The 16,666-nt window shown below is 40.7% G+C and overlaps 1 protein-coding gene across 8 annotated transcripts in view; it reads left to right on the top strand.

Annotated features, from left to right (window-relative positions):
- RFX8 (regulatory factor X8) overlaps positions 1-16,666 on the top strand; it is a 255,588-nt gene that overhangs the window by 195,125 nt on the left and 43,797 nt on the right. For 7 of the 8 annotated variants that reach the window (XM_073897873.1, XM_073897874.1, XM_073897872.1 and 4 more), the window contains 3 exons: positions 3,390-3,513; positions 14,326-14,387; positions 15,473-15,559. The exons of the other annotated variant lie outside the window; for it this stretch is intronic. In XM_073897873.1, coding sequence (XP_073753974.1) covers positions 3,442-3,513; positions 14,326-14,387; positions 15,473-15,559 — 221 coding nt within the window. In that variant the 5' untranslated portion in view covers positions 3,390-3,441. The remainder of the gene's footprint in view (positions 1-3,389; positions 3,514-14,325; positions 14,388-15,472; positions 15,560-16,666) is intronic. 8 annotated transcript variants of the gene reach the window in all.

The raw sequence follows: 16,666 nt of genomic DNA, 5'->3' as shown, positions 1-16,666 counted from the left end.
TTGAAAGTCAGTCTCATTTACTGCAGGTGTTTCTGGGCTGCCAGTATGCCAACAGGGCCGTCTTTCTTGCATCCTCTGAATATTTTGGAGGTAGACACTAAAACAACACCAATAAGAGCTTCCATGTGCCAAGAAGTGTACTAAGCATATCATGTGCTTGTTTTCTAGTCACAAAAGCTCTAGGAGGTATCTCAGAGTCAGAATGCAAGCCCATCTGTGAGATGCAAAGCCCTGGATAATACTCATTGATCATAGGGGCGCCTGGGTGGCTCAGTTGGTTAAGCGACTGCCTTCAGCTCAGGTCATGATCCTGGAGTCCCGGGATCGAGTCCCGCATCGGGCTCCCTGCTCGGCAGGAAGTCTGCTTCTCCCTCTGACCCTCTTCCCTCTTGTGCTCTCTGTCTCTCATTCTCTCCCTCTCAAATAAATAAATAAAAATCTTTAAAAAAAAATACTCATTGATCATAATTTCAAGGGGGCACCTGGGTGGCTCCGTCAGGAGAGCATGTGACTCTTGATCTTAGGGTTGTGAGTTTGGGTATAGAGATTACTTAAAAAGAAATCATTTACTTAAAATAAAAATTCATAGAGGTGCCTGAATGGCTCCATCGTTTAAGCATCTGACTCTTGATTTTGGCTCAGGTCATGATCTCAGGGTCATGAGATCCTTTACTGTTATTCTCCCTGATAGTATTATTTAGCCTTGTGCACCCAGATAATGGGCAGACTCAGTAATGTCATTTTGAAAGAGAAAGACACAGTTCATAGAGGCCTAGAACAAATGAATTTCTGTGACGAGGTAGAAGGGTTTGCAAACATTTAAACTAGAGTTCATTTTAAGGAGTATTTCGCATGTTTCTTTTTTGAGGAGACCATTCCATGACTAAATCAGTAGTAGCTATAGGTAAACAACAGTGAGTTTTAACTTGACATCTATCATATTTTGTGGCAGCTCCCCAAGCATAGCTGTCTTTTGTGATACCTCAAGTATAGGCTTTTCATCTATCAATGAGTGGTTTCTTAACAAAAGAAATATAAAAAATCACCTAGTTGTAGGAATTTGCCCCTCCCCTCCCCACTGAGAGCCATCATCCTGTATTCAACATTGAGCCAAATAATTGGTACTCTAGCAGCTATATTTAAACCATGGTCAAGTATGTCAAGTGGCACATTCTCACAATGATGTTAAGGAGACCCTTGGAAAATCCCCTTCTTGGGCAGGTACTGGGTTGGATAGTGTCTCCCCAAAATACTTATCTATCTGGAAGCTCAGAATGTGACCTTATTTGGAAATAGGGTCTTTCCAGTTGTAATTAATTAAGAAGAGATCATACTGGATTCAGCTGGGTCCTAAATCCAATCACTGGTGTTCTCATAAGAAGAGGAGAGAGGACGCTCAGAGAAGAGAAGCCCAGGTAAAGACAGAGGTAGATATGAGTGTGATGCATTTATAAGCTAAGGATGTCCAGTGAACACCAGAAGCTAGGAGAAGAGCATACAACACATTCTCCCTCAGAGCCTCTGGAAGGAACCAGCCCTATGGACACCTTGATTTTGGACTCTCAGCCTCCAGAACTGTGAGAGAACCAATTTCTGTTGTTTTAAGCTGCCTGGCCTGTGATAATTTGTATACCTCAGTATGCAGGGCCAAAGATTTCCCCCACCTCCTATATGTTAGTTTTTCCTTTTATGAGGAAGCCGATGGGGTTGACAATTGTGTCTTTAGCTCTCAGGGAAAGTAAGTGCAGTCCTCAGTGGGCCTCATCCCAGAAAATAAGCTTTATATCATCAATGAGAAAGGAGACGATGTATTGGTAAATTCCCTGCTGAAAAATTCTTCTGTGCTTAAAAATTATATTGGCTTCCTTTGCATATTTCTCTAAAAGAATAAGAACCCTGAGAGTCTCTCCTCAACCAGTGAAGGAGGGGTTGTGATCAGATGTCACTGTGGACCACACTTTCTGGCCTCAGTCTCCCCCACTTCTTAACCCACACACATACCAGTTGCTGGAACAGGGACATGGCTATCCCCACAGGTCTGGCTGAGCCACAGGCAGAGCCCCTCATTGCCAAGGGACTGCTACCTCCCCGCAAGTGTGGGAACACTTGAGCAGTTGAAGACCCCACCTTGAGCAGAGGCCTGAAATGCTGCAGATCACATACAAATGCCACTCAGCTGGAGTGTCTGCCTGTCTCTTGGTGTCTTGCATTTTACATCTCATATCAATTTAAATAATCAAAATATTGTGGCCTGCCCTAAATGAGTCAGATTTAAAAATTGTGCAAACAACTGGGGGAGGGAGGCAAAGCGTTGCACACGTGACCTGAGTCACAAGCACACAGGGACTGGCAAGCCTGCAGGGGTGATAGATCAAGTAAATAATCCCCACTTTATAGCTATAGAACTCTTGGCTACAACCTTTACAATAGGACATAAAACAGTGTCTGCTGAGCCAATAATTTGGGCTTCTTTTTAATATGCCTACATGCCAAAAACAAAAACAGATCAAAAAACAAAATAAAACAACAATAAAAACCCACCACGTTGATTATCTAAAGACCCATAATCAGAATGCAAACTGGTACAGCCACTGTGGAAAACAGTATGGAGGTTCCTCAAAAAGTTAAAAATAGAACTCCCCTATGATCCAGTAAGCACATTACAGGTATTTACCCCAAAAATACAAAAACACTAATTCAAAAGGATACATGTACTCCTGTTTATTGCAGCATTATTTACAATAGCCAAACTATGGAAGCAGCCCAAGTATTCATCAATAGATGAATGGATAAAGAAAATGTGGTATATATACAAATGAAATATTATTCAGCCATAAAAAAGAATGAAATCTTGCCATTTACAACAACATGGATGGAGTTAGAGTATAATGCTGAGCAAAATAAGTCAGAGAAAGACAAATTCCATATGATTTTATTCATATGTGGAATTTGAGAAACAAAACAAATGAGCAAAGGAAAAATAAAGAGAGACAAACCAAAAAACAAACTCTTAACTATAGAGAACAAACTGATGTTTCCCAGAGGGGAGTGGGTAAGGGGATGGATGAATTAGGTGATGGGGATTAATAGCACACTTATGATGAATGCTGAGTAATGTATAGAATTGTTGAATCACTATATGGTACACCTGAAAATTATAACACTGTATGTTAATGATACTGGAATTAAAATTAAAGATTTAATAAAAAAATAAAGATCCACAATCAAAATACTTAACTCTGGGCTGAGAACAAAAAGGTACATTATTGATGATGGTTGGTGAGCCTTTGCATTCAATAACTTAAACAGGTTTCATTTCCTTGGATCAAAATTTTCTGCCCAGAGAAACTGATGCCAATTTCCTCTGCCTTGTCTTCCTCTCCCCCCAGGTTGGTTGACAATTTCTGTATCTGTGAAGGGTACAGTGTGCCTCGCTGCCTGATGTATGAGATTTATGTGGAAAGCTGTGGCCAAAATGCTCAGGACCAAGTCAACCCAGCCACATTTGGGAAGGTTGGTTGTGAAGATAAAAATACAGTGCTGACTGAGTGTAAAAAAAAAAAAAAAAAATACGCAAGTGAATTGATGAGGAAATATTAAAATTTGTTTGGGTCTAATGGGTTCTCAGTGGGAATAATTGGCTTCACTCTGGGAAGCCAACCAGATGGCTAATATATTCCTTCATCTTCCTCGAAAATCCATTCTGTCCTTTGTCCACACTTCATAATGAGGGGCCAGGAAAGGTAAGGAATGGGTGGTGTCTAAGAAAGTACAACTGTGGCAGCTCCAAATATTCTAAAAACTCAGGTTTGCTGGGCCATTATTCCCTGCATAGAAATGCCAACACTTGGGGTGCATGGGTGGTGCAATCGATTAAGTCTGACTCTTGATTTTGGCTCAGGGTCGTGAGATAGAGCGCCATGTTGGGCTCCATGCTCAGTGGGGAGTCTGCTCCAGATTCTCTCTCCCTGTCCCTCTGCCCCTCCTGCTCAAGCGTGCTCTCTCTCAAATAAGTCTTCAAACAAAAATGCCAACACGTAGCACCACACAAACTCTAAGAACCACTTGAGGTGTCAGAGAGCTGGTGCTTCCTACAATTTGGTTGTACTTAGAGAATTCAGTGGCTCTTAAATATCTCCTCTGGAGGTTAAGAACTCTGTCAGAAACTTCGTGTAGACCATATAAAATACAGCAAACACTTTTTTTTTTTAAAGATTTTATTTATTTATTTGACAGAGAGACACAGCGAGAGAGGGAACACAAGCAGGGGGAGTGGGAGAGGGAGAAGCAGGCTTTCCGCTGAGCAGGGAGCCCAACGCAGGGCTCGATCCCAGGACCCTGGGATCGTGACCTGAGCCGAAGGCAGACGCTAATGACTGAGCCACCCAGGTGCCCCCAGCAAACACTTATTAGCACAAGAATAGTCTGCTGCGATCCTCCACATACAACAAATATTTATTGAGCAGCTGCTGTGTCAGGCGCTGTTTTAGATGCTGGGAATACAATAATGAGCAAGACAGAAAAATTCCTGCACTTACTAAATTTATTATAGTTGAAGGAGACTGATACATAAGATAAAATACATAGTATATGAGATAGTATAAATGCTAAGGGGAATAATAGAGCAGGAGATAAGGGGTGTGTGTGTGTGTGTGTGTAAGAGTTGTAATTTTAGGGAAGGCAAACAGGGAAGGCCTCCCTCAGAAGTAACATTTGAGTCCACAGTGATAGGCAGTGAGTATGTGGATATGAACAAAGAACAGTGTAGGCAGAGCCAGTGCAAAGACCCTGAGGGCCAAAGGAGCACAAGCAGCAAGGAGGCTGCAACAGCTGGAGAGAGGAGAACAGGGAGAGAGGACCAGGATGGTCCTCAGGACCTTGAGGTCAAATCAGGGAGGCGAGAGGAGCCAGGTGTGCAGAGAGTGGGCAGGGATTCAGCAGTGAGAAGAGGTCAAATTCTGGGTATATTTGGGAAACCGAGCCAGTAGGATTTGTTGATGGAAATAATTAATAGAATCATAGGACTTAATCATTATTAAATTAACAATAACTTCCAATCATAGAGTTGTATTTATTTTTAAGGCACTTTTCCATCTTTTTTTTTTTTTTTAGGATTTTATTTAGTTGAGAGACAGAATGAGAGAGGGAGAGAGAGAGCATGAGGGGGGGAGGGTCAGAGGGAGAAGCAGACTCCCTGCTGAGCAGGGAGCCCAATGCAGGACTCGATCCCGGGACTCCAGGATCGTGACCTGAGCCGAAGGCAGTCGCTTAACCAACTGAGCCACCCAGGTGCCCTCCATCTGGTTTTTAGGAATAGACACCAACTCAAAACAAGTTAAAAGGAGAATTTTTAAAAGGGAAAGGGATATCTCATTAAATCCTATTATAAAAAGTTTGGGCTTCATAGAGTCTAGTCCTTTGCTGCCTAATAGAAATGCAATGGGAGCCACAGATATAATTTAAAATATCCTAGTATCCTCATTTTTTAAGTATTTTAAAAGATGAAAATTTTTATTATTTTGAAATTTAATCCAAAATATTCAAAATATTATTTCAACATGGAATCGATATTATAAAATCATTGAGTTACTTTTCCATTCTTTTGTTCATGCCAAATCTCAAAAATCTGGTGTGTACCTTACATGTAGAGTCCATCTCAGCTTGGACTAGCCACAATTCAAGTGTGCAGTAGCCATATGTGGCTGGTGGTTCCCATTTCAGATAGGCCACAACTAGATTCTAAGTCACCAGGCATCTCTTTTCTTTCTCTCTGGTATATCCCTAAACCAGTGGGATCTGCTTCTCTCCACTGGCCTGCTCCTTGCCCCTTCCCAGAAGCCAACTGCCTTCACTGGCTTCCTGATTTCCCATTATGGCTGCTTGGATGGTGTTTCCCATGATGCTATACCTGACCTTCTGCCCCAGTGCCCGATACTGTAACAGTCTGTGGGCAAGGGCGGCCTGCAGGAAAGACATGTGGGTGAGGAAGAAACAGTTGGCATCTTTAATGCTTTGTATTGTGTCACAGCCATTGGCTGAAGCAGGTAGCATTTGAAGTCAAGAAAACAAACCAGCAGTGATTAAGGCTGAGGATCACACAGCTATTTGTAATGTATGGGTGGTGTTTTGGGGAGAAAACATTTTCCTCTACGCTTTCAGATTCTTTTGGTTGGTCTAAGATTTAAATTGACAAGAGACAAATTAACAAATTTAACTCTGTATGTGTGGGGGCTCACTATGGCCCGCCTGGCAGTCAGGCAATTGAGACTTATATGCCATCCAGACCCAAGAAGAGTGTAGGAAAGTGGGACTTCAAAAGGGAAGGAATGCAATTCATAGGAAGATGAAAAAGAGTAAATGTTTGGTAAACAAATGTTAGATGGACCATACAGAAACAATAAGAAGAATTTTAACAGATTTTGCTAAATTCCTCGTCTTCCACATCTCTTTCATGTTATACTGTAGTTATCTACAGTGATACCTCAATTAGAGGATATCAAGTCCTCTAAATTCTTTTAGGCAATTAGGGGAAAGGTCAAAGGTTCTTCCTGAGCCTTCTCTTTCTTAAAAATAATCAGCCTAAAATAATCCACTTACCAAAGAGATACATTTTCCAGTGGTAGAATTTGCTTCCCTACAGTGTCCAATCCAGTCTCCTGAATTGTGAATCAGACCTCTTTCTACTTGTTATTCCCTCAAAAATATCCTTGAGTTCCAAGAGACCTTGGAGGTCACCTAGTCCAATTGAATACCCAGTGCAAGATTCCTCTGAAAACATCTCTGGCTAGAGTTTTTATGAGAACAAAGTGCCCTCTCTGGACAAAGACAAGCCTTAGAGGTGGGTAATGGGGCAGCACACTTCTGTGCTCTTCCTCTGGGCAAACGTAGTTCTGCTCCAGGGTCTTGCATGGCATATAGAGCACAGGCTGATGAAAACCTGCTTGACTCCTCATCAGGGACCTTGGTGCAGCTCACAACCTGCACAACCATACCGTGTTGGGTAGCCACCTGGCTTAGGCTGAAATGATGTGGGTGACAAGGAGCTTGCTGACCAGGCCACAATGACGCCAATTCAGTATTTTCCATCCCTCCCTTCCGTCTTTCCTTTTTTTGTGCCTTCTCCCTCTTTTCAGTGGCCCTCAGATGGACAGAACTGAATTGGTTCATGACACACGGTCACCATGGGTTTATGCATGGCCTAATTCCATCTGGGTATTTCGTTCTTTTTAACAATGTGGTAAACATCTGTGAACCCACCACCCCAAATGAACCATCGCACCAGATGCCCCATATCCCATCTCCCTGCCCTGTCCCACTGGTGGGAACCATCAACCTGTTCATCATTACCTTGCTTTTTAAAAAAGAGTTTTAGTGCATTTATGTGTATTTTTTAATCTTTTGACCACCTTTACCCCTTTTGCCCACTCCCCTGCCCCTTGCTCTGTCAACCACCAACCTGTTTTCTGTATCTGTGAGTTTGTTTTGTTTTTGCTTTTTAGGTTCACATGTAAGCGAGATCAATGGTATTTGGCTTTCTTTGTCTAACCTATTACATATATGTATTTCTAAAAAGCACAAAAATTCTTAATTTTTGTGGCTTAACTTTTTAAGATTTTACTTATTTGTCAGAGAGTGAGCACAAACGGGAGTGACAGGGAGAGGGAGAAGCAGACTCCCTACTGAGCAAGGAGCCCGATGTGGGACTCAATCCCAGGACCCTGGGATCATGACCTGAGCTGAAGGCAGTGGCTTAACCAATTGAGCCACCCAGGCGTCCCTGTGGCCTAACTTTTTTAAAAAGGGGTATCATGTTGTCTTTGTCCACTTAAAATTGTACTAAGATTCATCTAGATTCATTTGACCATTGTGTAATATTTCACAATTTACTCACCTGCTGTCCTACTGCTGGGCATTTGAGTTGTTTCCAGATTCTGCTGTTGTGAATATTCACGTGCATATTTCCTGCTGTGCACATGAAGATGCTTTTTTAGGCATGTATGTCCAGGGATGAACCTTGCAGGCTAAGGGGGTGTGCAACTATGATATCTGGGGATGGGGCCAAACTATTTTCCAAAGTGGCTGCTCCAGGTTACCCTCCCACAAGCAATTCTGCAGATTCCAATGTTGTTTCCAAAACATTGACATTTTAAGATCCACTCCTCTAGCTAAAATCTTCATCCCTGAAACAGAGTCATTGGTGGAAGTCCTGTACTTTTGATAATACTAAAATACATAGGAGAATCTCCTAATATAGCAGCTGCTCAAATATTTGAACCAATTTTTTACATCTCCTCATCTTCCCTTCTCCACACTGAATATTCCTCGGCTCCCAAATTTTTACCTTCCTGCCCACTTGTTTCATTATGACTTCAATTTACTGATGTTCTTCCTAAAAGGTAGGTAGCCCCAAGGGTACAACCCAGTGCCTTAGGAGTGCTCAGATGACAGGGGCTCTTACTTTTATTGGGAGGAGGAGGGCTACTATTGGCTTTTATCCTTCTATGTTACTCTGTTGTTTTCATTTCAAACTTGTGGTCAACAAAAATAACCCTTAAGTATTTTTTCACATGAATTAAAATTAAGCTACCCCCCAAAACTGCTTTGGAAACTGTGAAATACTCTATGTAAATACAAAATATTATTCTCAGATTATTGCCCTTATGCAGGTGACTATTTGAACCCAGGAGCAGCCACTCCCTTATTCCTATATTTTAGCTTCTTAGTTTCAATCTGCAGTTCTGTTTACCAGTATCTTCTTGAATCTTGTAGGTCATCCAGTCTTCTCAACCTGCTGAAGCTCCCATATTTGAAATGAATATCTCTTATCCCTCATTCAATAAATGAAAGCAATATGAGTGCGTACAAGATGTTGAGTACACTCTGTGCTCACAAGGTTTCCCTGAGTAAGGTTTTCCAGCCAGCCAGGAATTCCCTCGAGTAGCTTATCATTTAGCCCACATCTTTAGCCATTTCATCACTTGGCAGCCTGGGACACTTCCTCAGGGGGACCCACTCCTGGGTACCCTGGCTCTACAGCATTTTCTTTATCTACCTGCCCGGCAACTTGATCAGATGGAAGCGGTGTGACTTGAGCGTGACATATTTAGTCTCTGTAAGATCTCCACTTCTTTTTCTAAGAAATCAAAGCCTATTTTTCAAAATCTTTTTCAGAGTTCCTTTTAAGTTGTGTCCCCTCTAGGGTAGTCTCATTGCAGAGCATTCCAAAGGAAAAGGTAAAAAAAAAAAAAAAGACTCCAGTGTGTGGCAATGGGCATTTATTTAGCATTTTTCATCTTAATAATACTTGCCTTAGAATCCATTCTTCAAGACCACTAACTTTCAGTTCTTGTTGGGGGTTTGCCCGAAGAACAGGCCATTCAGGGGAGCCCGTGTTGGGAAGGGACCCTTGCTGCCGAATTTGTGACTAATGGCCTAGGGAGAGGAAGGGGAAAGGGATATGATCCCAAAGCTTGTTTACAAGAGAAACAACAAAATACCCAATTCTCATTTCCTCCCTCTTCCCCCGGGAATGGAGTTGATTCCAGATTCCACATCAAGTTCCTGTGCAGATGTCGGAATGTTTCTTGCTCTTTTTGGCAGCTCTGGGCATATGATGGGTAGTGCTCATTCTTGGTGCAAGTAATATCTCACATGGATTAGGGAATTTCCATAACACTGACTTCCTTTTTAAAAATAACATTTTACTGATGTTTTTCTGATTATAAAAGTATTACAATCCCTTTATAGAAAGTGTAAAAATTAGAGAAAAATATAAAAAGAGGAGGATAAATACTGGCTATAGCCTCACTGTCCAGAGCTGTAGCCACACGCATATAGTTTATTTGCACGTTTGCACACACATGCACACACACACGACCAGCAGGAGCTAAGGGACTAATCACACAGTGACTTTGTCTTCGTTTCCCATGGTGCTTTGAATCTGCTCATTGGGTGGTTCTTCTTCCACTCCTGAATGAGCATGTGAGCACGAAGTGTGACCCCTTTAGTCCTCGGGTGATACAAAGCCCTGTTGTCCCTCTTAATTTACCACATGGTATCAGTCTGATGCTTAGAATGTCCAGTTCCATATAACATCAAAACTGAATTGGGTTTAAAGTGGAATCTTTTTCTTCTCTCCTCCAGGATGGCTTCTTGCCTACAAAGAACTAGACACGGGGGCTTCTTCTTTCCTCTCTATCCCTCCTCCCCAAAACTTGCTGGGGGTTAGTTTGACCCCTCTGGAAGCAGGGGAAGTAAAAATGGCTGGAAAGTTCCTACTGCTCAGCTTCACACTTTGGGGTCCAGGCAGACTCTTGTTTCCTGGTCCCTTTGGTGGCTTCTTCAGAGCAGCCCTTGGGAATGTTCTAGTATGCATTTCTTGGGTTGGTGAATGACTTTCTGCAACCTGACTGTCCATCCTGGGGGACTTTTGCTGGGCAGAGCCCAGGCTCTCCCACATGTCGGCTCTTTCTCACACGTAGACAACTTCTGGCCATAGGAACTACTCTGCCATTCTTGGCCTAGACAGAGTGTGGGTGTGCTGGCTGAAACCAGGGTGGTAACCACTCTCCTCTGCCACCAAGTGCACTGGCCATCCTGTCTATAATCTATCAGGAATCCTATGCCATAGCCAGACACTAACTCCAGGGGCCTCGCAAAGAGTTCTTCAAGTGAATCTGTGAATCCTCTTCTGCTAGGCCTGAGCTGATTGAGCCACACTCTGTCCCACACACCCTTCACAGGTAAGAAGGTCATCTTGCCACAAGAAATCCCCTTAGACCTCCTCCTCTCTATTCCATCATGAGTGATTTGAGTTGAGGACTTAGTAGATTTTTAAAAAACCCAATTTTAGCTAAATGCCTGAGGGTACAATCCCCTAAGACGTGTGTCTCACAATTCACTTTGCTATCTGTTGTCTGTTGTGTTCATGTCTCATCCTGTTGTATAGATATTATATGGATGAATTGATGTATGGATAGGTGGATAGACAGACAGCATGCAATATGGTATTTTTTTATCATTTTTTTCATCATAATAAGTATACTCTTTAATTCCCATTCCCTATTTTCCCCATACCCCTACCCACCTCCCCTCTGGTAACCATCAGTTTGTTCTCTACAGTTAAGAGTCTGTTTCTTGTATTGTCTCTCTGTCTGCCTCTCTTTTTCCTGTGCTTGTTTGTTTTGTTTCTTAAATTCCACATATGGTATTTGTCTTTCTCTGACTGACTTATTTTGCTTAGCATTATACTCTCTAACTCCATCCAAGTCATTGCAATTGGCAAGATTTCATTCTTTTTTTGTTGCTGAATAATATTCCATTATTGGGATACTCCCAAAGTTTGGCTATTGTAAATAATGATGCAATAAACATAAGGGTGCATATATCCCTTTAAATTCGTGGGTTTTTTTTTTTAATTTTTTGGGTAAATACCCAATAGTGTGATTACTGGATCATAGGGTAGTTCTATTTTTAACTTTCTGAGGAACCTCCATACTGTTTTCCACAGTGGCTGTACCAGTTTGCATTCCTACCCACAGTGCACGAAGGTTCCTTTTTCTCCACGTCCTCGTCAATACTTGTTGTTTCTTGTGTTGTTGATTTTGCAATATGGTATACTTTTTAACAACACTAAGCCTGGAATCCAACTAATTAGGTTGTAACCCTGGGCAAGTTATTTCATCTTTTTGTGCCTCAACATCATCAACTGTAAAATGAAACGATTCATAACGTTAATAACAGTACCTACCTTATGAGATGCTTTTAAGAAATTAATGAGAGAATGCATATAAAAAATTGAGTGGTCCTGGCACATAAGAAACACTCAAGAAATAATTAACTTTTATAATCACATGCCGATTTATCTAAACTTAGAATGTCATAAACATTTTCACACTAAAATATTTTAAAATAAATGTTGTAAAATGGTGCCAAACACTTTTTGGATGTTCCAGAATTCATTTAACCATTTCTCTTATTGGAAATTTCAGTTGTTTATAATGTTTCTCGATTCTACCATAAGTCTCCATCTGTACATGATAACTTCCCCAGGAGGGATTCTAGACCATTGTAACCAATACATAGCCCTCATGGTAGATCCTGATATTCTTAACCAAATCCCTAATATTTTTAACCTAGAAAATTTGTTGGTTAAGAACTATATTTAGCTGTTTCAACTTGTACTTATTGGATGATTAGGGCAGGTAAGCACTTTTGCATGTGTTTTGGTCATATGTATCTTGTTTGTATATATATTATCACCGGACCACTTTCTACTGGGGTATTGTTATTTTCCCATTAATTTATGTGAGCTGTCCATATATTAAATATATACATTTCTTACTACATTTTTTGGAAATAATCATCTCAGTTGGTTTTTAAATTTAACTGTGGTGTACCTGATCATAAAATGAAATCACAGGATAGTCTGGGGTTAGAATTACTCAATAAAATAAAATGTGCAGATTATTATGCTGCCAGACAACTGGGCAATTTATTTCTGCTTCTCCCTCCAAAACACCAGATTATTTCCCAGGGCCTTGAATCTGAGCCTGCTTCATAGTTTATAATAATTATTTTAGATACCTACTATTTTACTAGATATAGAGGGAAGGTTTTAAGTGATTTTCTTAAGAGGTGATGGAATTTTCAGAATCTGTGGTTGAAAGTAGGAATTTCTGGCTTCTAATTCTGCATTTTTAGACTTGCTGACTTTTTCTTTTATCACTTATTCTTCATCTGTACATTTTGGACCCCTTCCCTGAAGGAACCTCTCAATTTGGCCTCATAACCTTGATGTTTAATTGTGCAAGATTTGCCTTTCCTGTTCCTTCATTTTTCTTCCTCTACACCCGGGCTTGGGTGGCTTCCCGTAGGAAGAGGTAGGGCCTGGAACCAGACAAGAGAAACATTACATGACACTGTCAAATCCTGCTGCTTAGAAGTTAAGAAAAAAAGGACAGGGGGAGTGCCTGGGTGGCTCAGTCAGTTAACTGTCTGCCTTCAGCTCAAATCATGAGTGATTTGAGTTGAGGACTTATTAGAGTTTTAAAAAACCCAATTTTAGCTAAATGCCTGAGGTCATGATTTCAGAGTCCTGGGATGGAGCCCTGCATCAGGCTCCCTGCTCAGAAGTAAGTCTGCTTCTCCCTCTCTCTCTGCTCCTGCCCCCACTCCTGCTATCTCTCATGCTCTCTCAAATAAATAAATAAAATCTTTTTTTTAAAAAAAGGGAAAAAAGAAAGAGGGATGTAACAAGAAGCCAAGCAAAAGCAGAAGCTGAATGATTATGGAGGGGACTAGAGAAAAATAGTGGAAATCGTTACTTGACTGCTTAAAACACCATGCCTTCCATGCTCTGTATTTTTCTAATTCCACCATGCTCCAGGATTTCCACTTTCAATAGACATGTACTTGAATACCATGCATGTCATAAACCTCTTCTAATTAGGAAGCTGGAACAGGCTTCTATTTTTTTTTAATGTAATTAGTCGTAAATATAATGTCAGCGCTAACAAAACACATGAAAAACATATCTGGGAGATGAGAAGTTGAGTCAGAAGTAGTTATGTTGTTCAATATTTTAATAGCACTTGCTACCAAAACCTTTAAAATGAAAAAATTAGGTAAACAAATGAATAATAAAAAGTGAAAACGACTATCACATTGGAAAAAAGAGGAAAATAGTAAAATTATGGCAGCTCACATGATGGATTTTTTTGCAGCTATTAATAATCCCTTGTTTTTAGAGAATTCTAAATGACAAGGGGAAATCTTTATGGTACACTGTGGAGGGGAGACAGTCGAAAGCAAAACTGCACACATACTAATTGTGTGACACCAGTTGTTTCCTATGTATACCCACAGAATCGTATACATATTGAGGCTTGAAAAAAATGCTAGAAGGGATGCCTGGGTGGCCCAGTCAGTTAAGAGACCGACTCTTGGTTTCAGCTCAGGCCCTTATCTCAGGATCCTGAGATCTAGCCCTGCGATGGGCTCCACACTCAGTGGGGAGTCTGCTTTGCTCCTTTACCCTCTCCCTCTGCCCCTCCCCTCCCCACGCATGTGCTCTCTCTCTAAAATAAATCTTTAAAAAAAAAAAAAAAAAAGACTGGAAGGAACCGCACTGAGGTTTAAATGGTGGTTTCCTCTGAATGGTATATTTTTGTTCCTATACTTGTCTTGATTTTTTCCAAATTTCATTTACACGTATTTTCTTTATAATAAAAAAGGAAATACAATTGAAACATTATAAGAGGAGAAACTGTAAGTTTCATCTCTAAATTTTCCAATTGCAGCTTTAAATCTGATTTATTCTTTTAGCTTGTACGTTTGGTTTTTCCTGATCTTGGCACCCGGAGGCTAGGCACGAGAGGAAGTGCCAGGTAGGTTTATCATTTTTGTTCTATTTGAAATGTTAGAATAAAACATTTTGAAAAATCACAAAATGGGTGACACAAAAATGCAAAACTAAACAAACTAGAAATATCAAGCTACCAAAGAGTTCCCATAATTCAGTGAAATCCTAGTGCCTGGAATAGTTTGGGTGATACTAGAACCAAATATTAGTTTCTACTTAGTGATTTTGTTAAAATATGAAAGTCACAATGTTTTCTTGTTTCAACACTTTAAATGTTTAGACTTGTGGACGTCCATTGAAATACTTACATAATTACACACACAGAGTTATAGAATTTTAATTATTCTTTGAACTAAAATTTCTAAGTATTCACCTAATTAGCATATTTGAATTATTTTCCGGAGACCAGGTACCCAGGCTCTATGTATTTTTAAAGCAAAAGGAAATTCCAGTGTTATCAGGTGCATCGTGCTATAATTGTCATTCAATTACTATTGTTACTTGTTATTTCTTTTAAATAAAGAAAAATCAGGAGAAATCCATGAGATCAGAAAATCAGTGAGAAGGGATGGAGGCCAAATTAGGAAAGGGGCCTGCTACTACCCACGAGGGAATGAAGACAGCTGAAGCGTTTGCCAAACTAAACATTGGGTAATAGTTCATTTGAAAAAATTTTGCCCTGCTGCTGTGAGCCTAGACAAGCAGCTGCATTTTCCCAGCTCAGCAAAGTGCCTGGGCTGCAGAGCGGGAACCAACTTCCTTCTTGGGTTTGTGAGAACCCGAGTCTGGTTCTCTGTAGAGAGAACATGGGTGTCACTCCCCTTCACCTTAAAAAGTTTCATGGCGGTGGCGGCAGGAGGCTTTCCCTGTCACATCTCTTTAAGACTGGAGTGTCCTTTGTTGGGAAAGCAGAGTAGAACATTTGCAAGCCCATTTCAAAGCTAATGTGTATGAAATAGTATGAAATTATCTACCCAACGGAGCCAATAAATGGCGTCATAGATAAAACTCAGATAAAAAATCAGATCTTCATTAGCTAGTCTATTCTGTGGCTTCTGTAAAGCATGTCGGTGGTTTGACATAATCTTTAAGAAAACCTTTATTTTTCAGATATCATTATGATGGAATCTGTATCAAGAAAAGTTCTTTCTTCTATGCCCAGTATTGTTACCTTTTGGGTGAAAAAAGTTATCACAGGTTAGTAACTCTCATTTAGGTATTTTGGTCATAGGTCACAGTCTGATTAATATGAGAAGCATTCATATTTTAGTTGAATCTAACTGGCTTTTTTGGCTGTCCTGCTATTAATCCTTCTTAAGGATGGAAACACACACATCATGTCAACATGACTTTGATGTGGGCAGTAAATCAGTCTCTGGCAACATCATAGGCCAGAGAAAGGCATTTCCAGCTCATTTTCTTGGATACTTTTCATTATAATTATCATCTCAATTGCCAAAGCCATTTTTCATTCATTCTTCTCAACTTCTCCATAAAATATGACAGAATTGGCCACTTCTTTCTTGAAACTTCCTTTAGCTCTTAAGACTGCTTCATCCAGTTTCTTCCCCAGAGTGACACCTTCTTGGTCTCCTTATTGCTTCCCTCCCCTTAAGTGTAGGCATTTTCCTGAGACTCAACCAATGGCACTCTTCCTATCCTTTGGTCCCAGGATATCTTATCCTTCTTTATCTTTCACCTATCACCACACCCCCATGGATGGCGACTCCTCCTAAGGCATTTTCCAATGGCCCTTTCTATCCCATCTCCCAGCCATTCCTCTCAGGCTGTCTACTGGATATTTTTATTTACATGGCCCATTAGTGCTTCTTACTTAGGATGTAGAAATCTAAATTTTTAATCTCCCTCCAAATCATCTCTGCCTCTTGACTTCCTTATTTCAATCTATGCTACCAATAGATAGAATCTATATAAAATGTCACTCCAAAGCCACCCCCGACTAGATTGGGAAGGAGAGATTCAGCCCAGAGATGGTTCCAAAGCTGCCATGGTCATTCTGATGAGCGCCTGAATCAAAAAGGAGGCAGATCAGAAAGACCTCTCCAAGGCAGGGTCCTCGGTTGGTTGACTCAGCCCAGCCTGTCCCACCGAAACCTCAAACTTAACCTCAAGTAAAGTCATTATGTTCTTCTTCCAACCAGCTCTTCCTCTTAAATGTCTTATTCATCGATTAGTCACAAAGAGGGAAAAATTACATCAACAAAAATAGAGAAGTTAAGGAAGGGAACAGATAGGAGACCTATTTCGGTTAGGGTTAGAACTCTCCTTGTGCAAATGTATTCT

Source organism: Callorhinus ursinus, unplaced genomic scaffold, assembly GCF_003265705.2.
Source record: "Callorhinus ursinus isolate GAN/ISIS: 27379988/994484 unplaced genomic scaffold, GSC_fseal_2.0 scaffold10, whole genome shotgun sequence".
NCBI lineage: Eukaryota > Metazoa > Chordata > Mammalia > Carnivora > Otariidae > Callorhinus > Callorhinus ursinus.
This window is presented reverse-complemented; position numbering and strand designations above follow the sequence as displayed.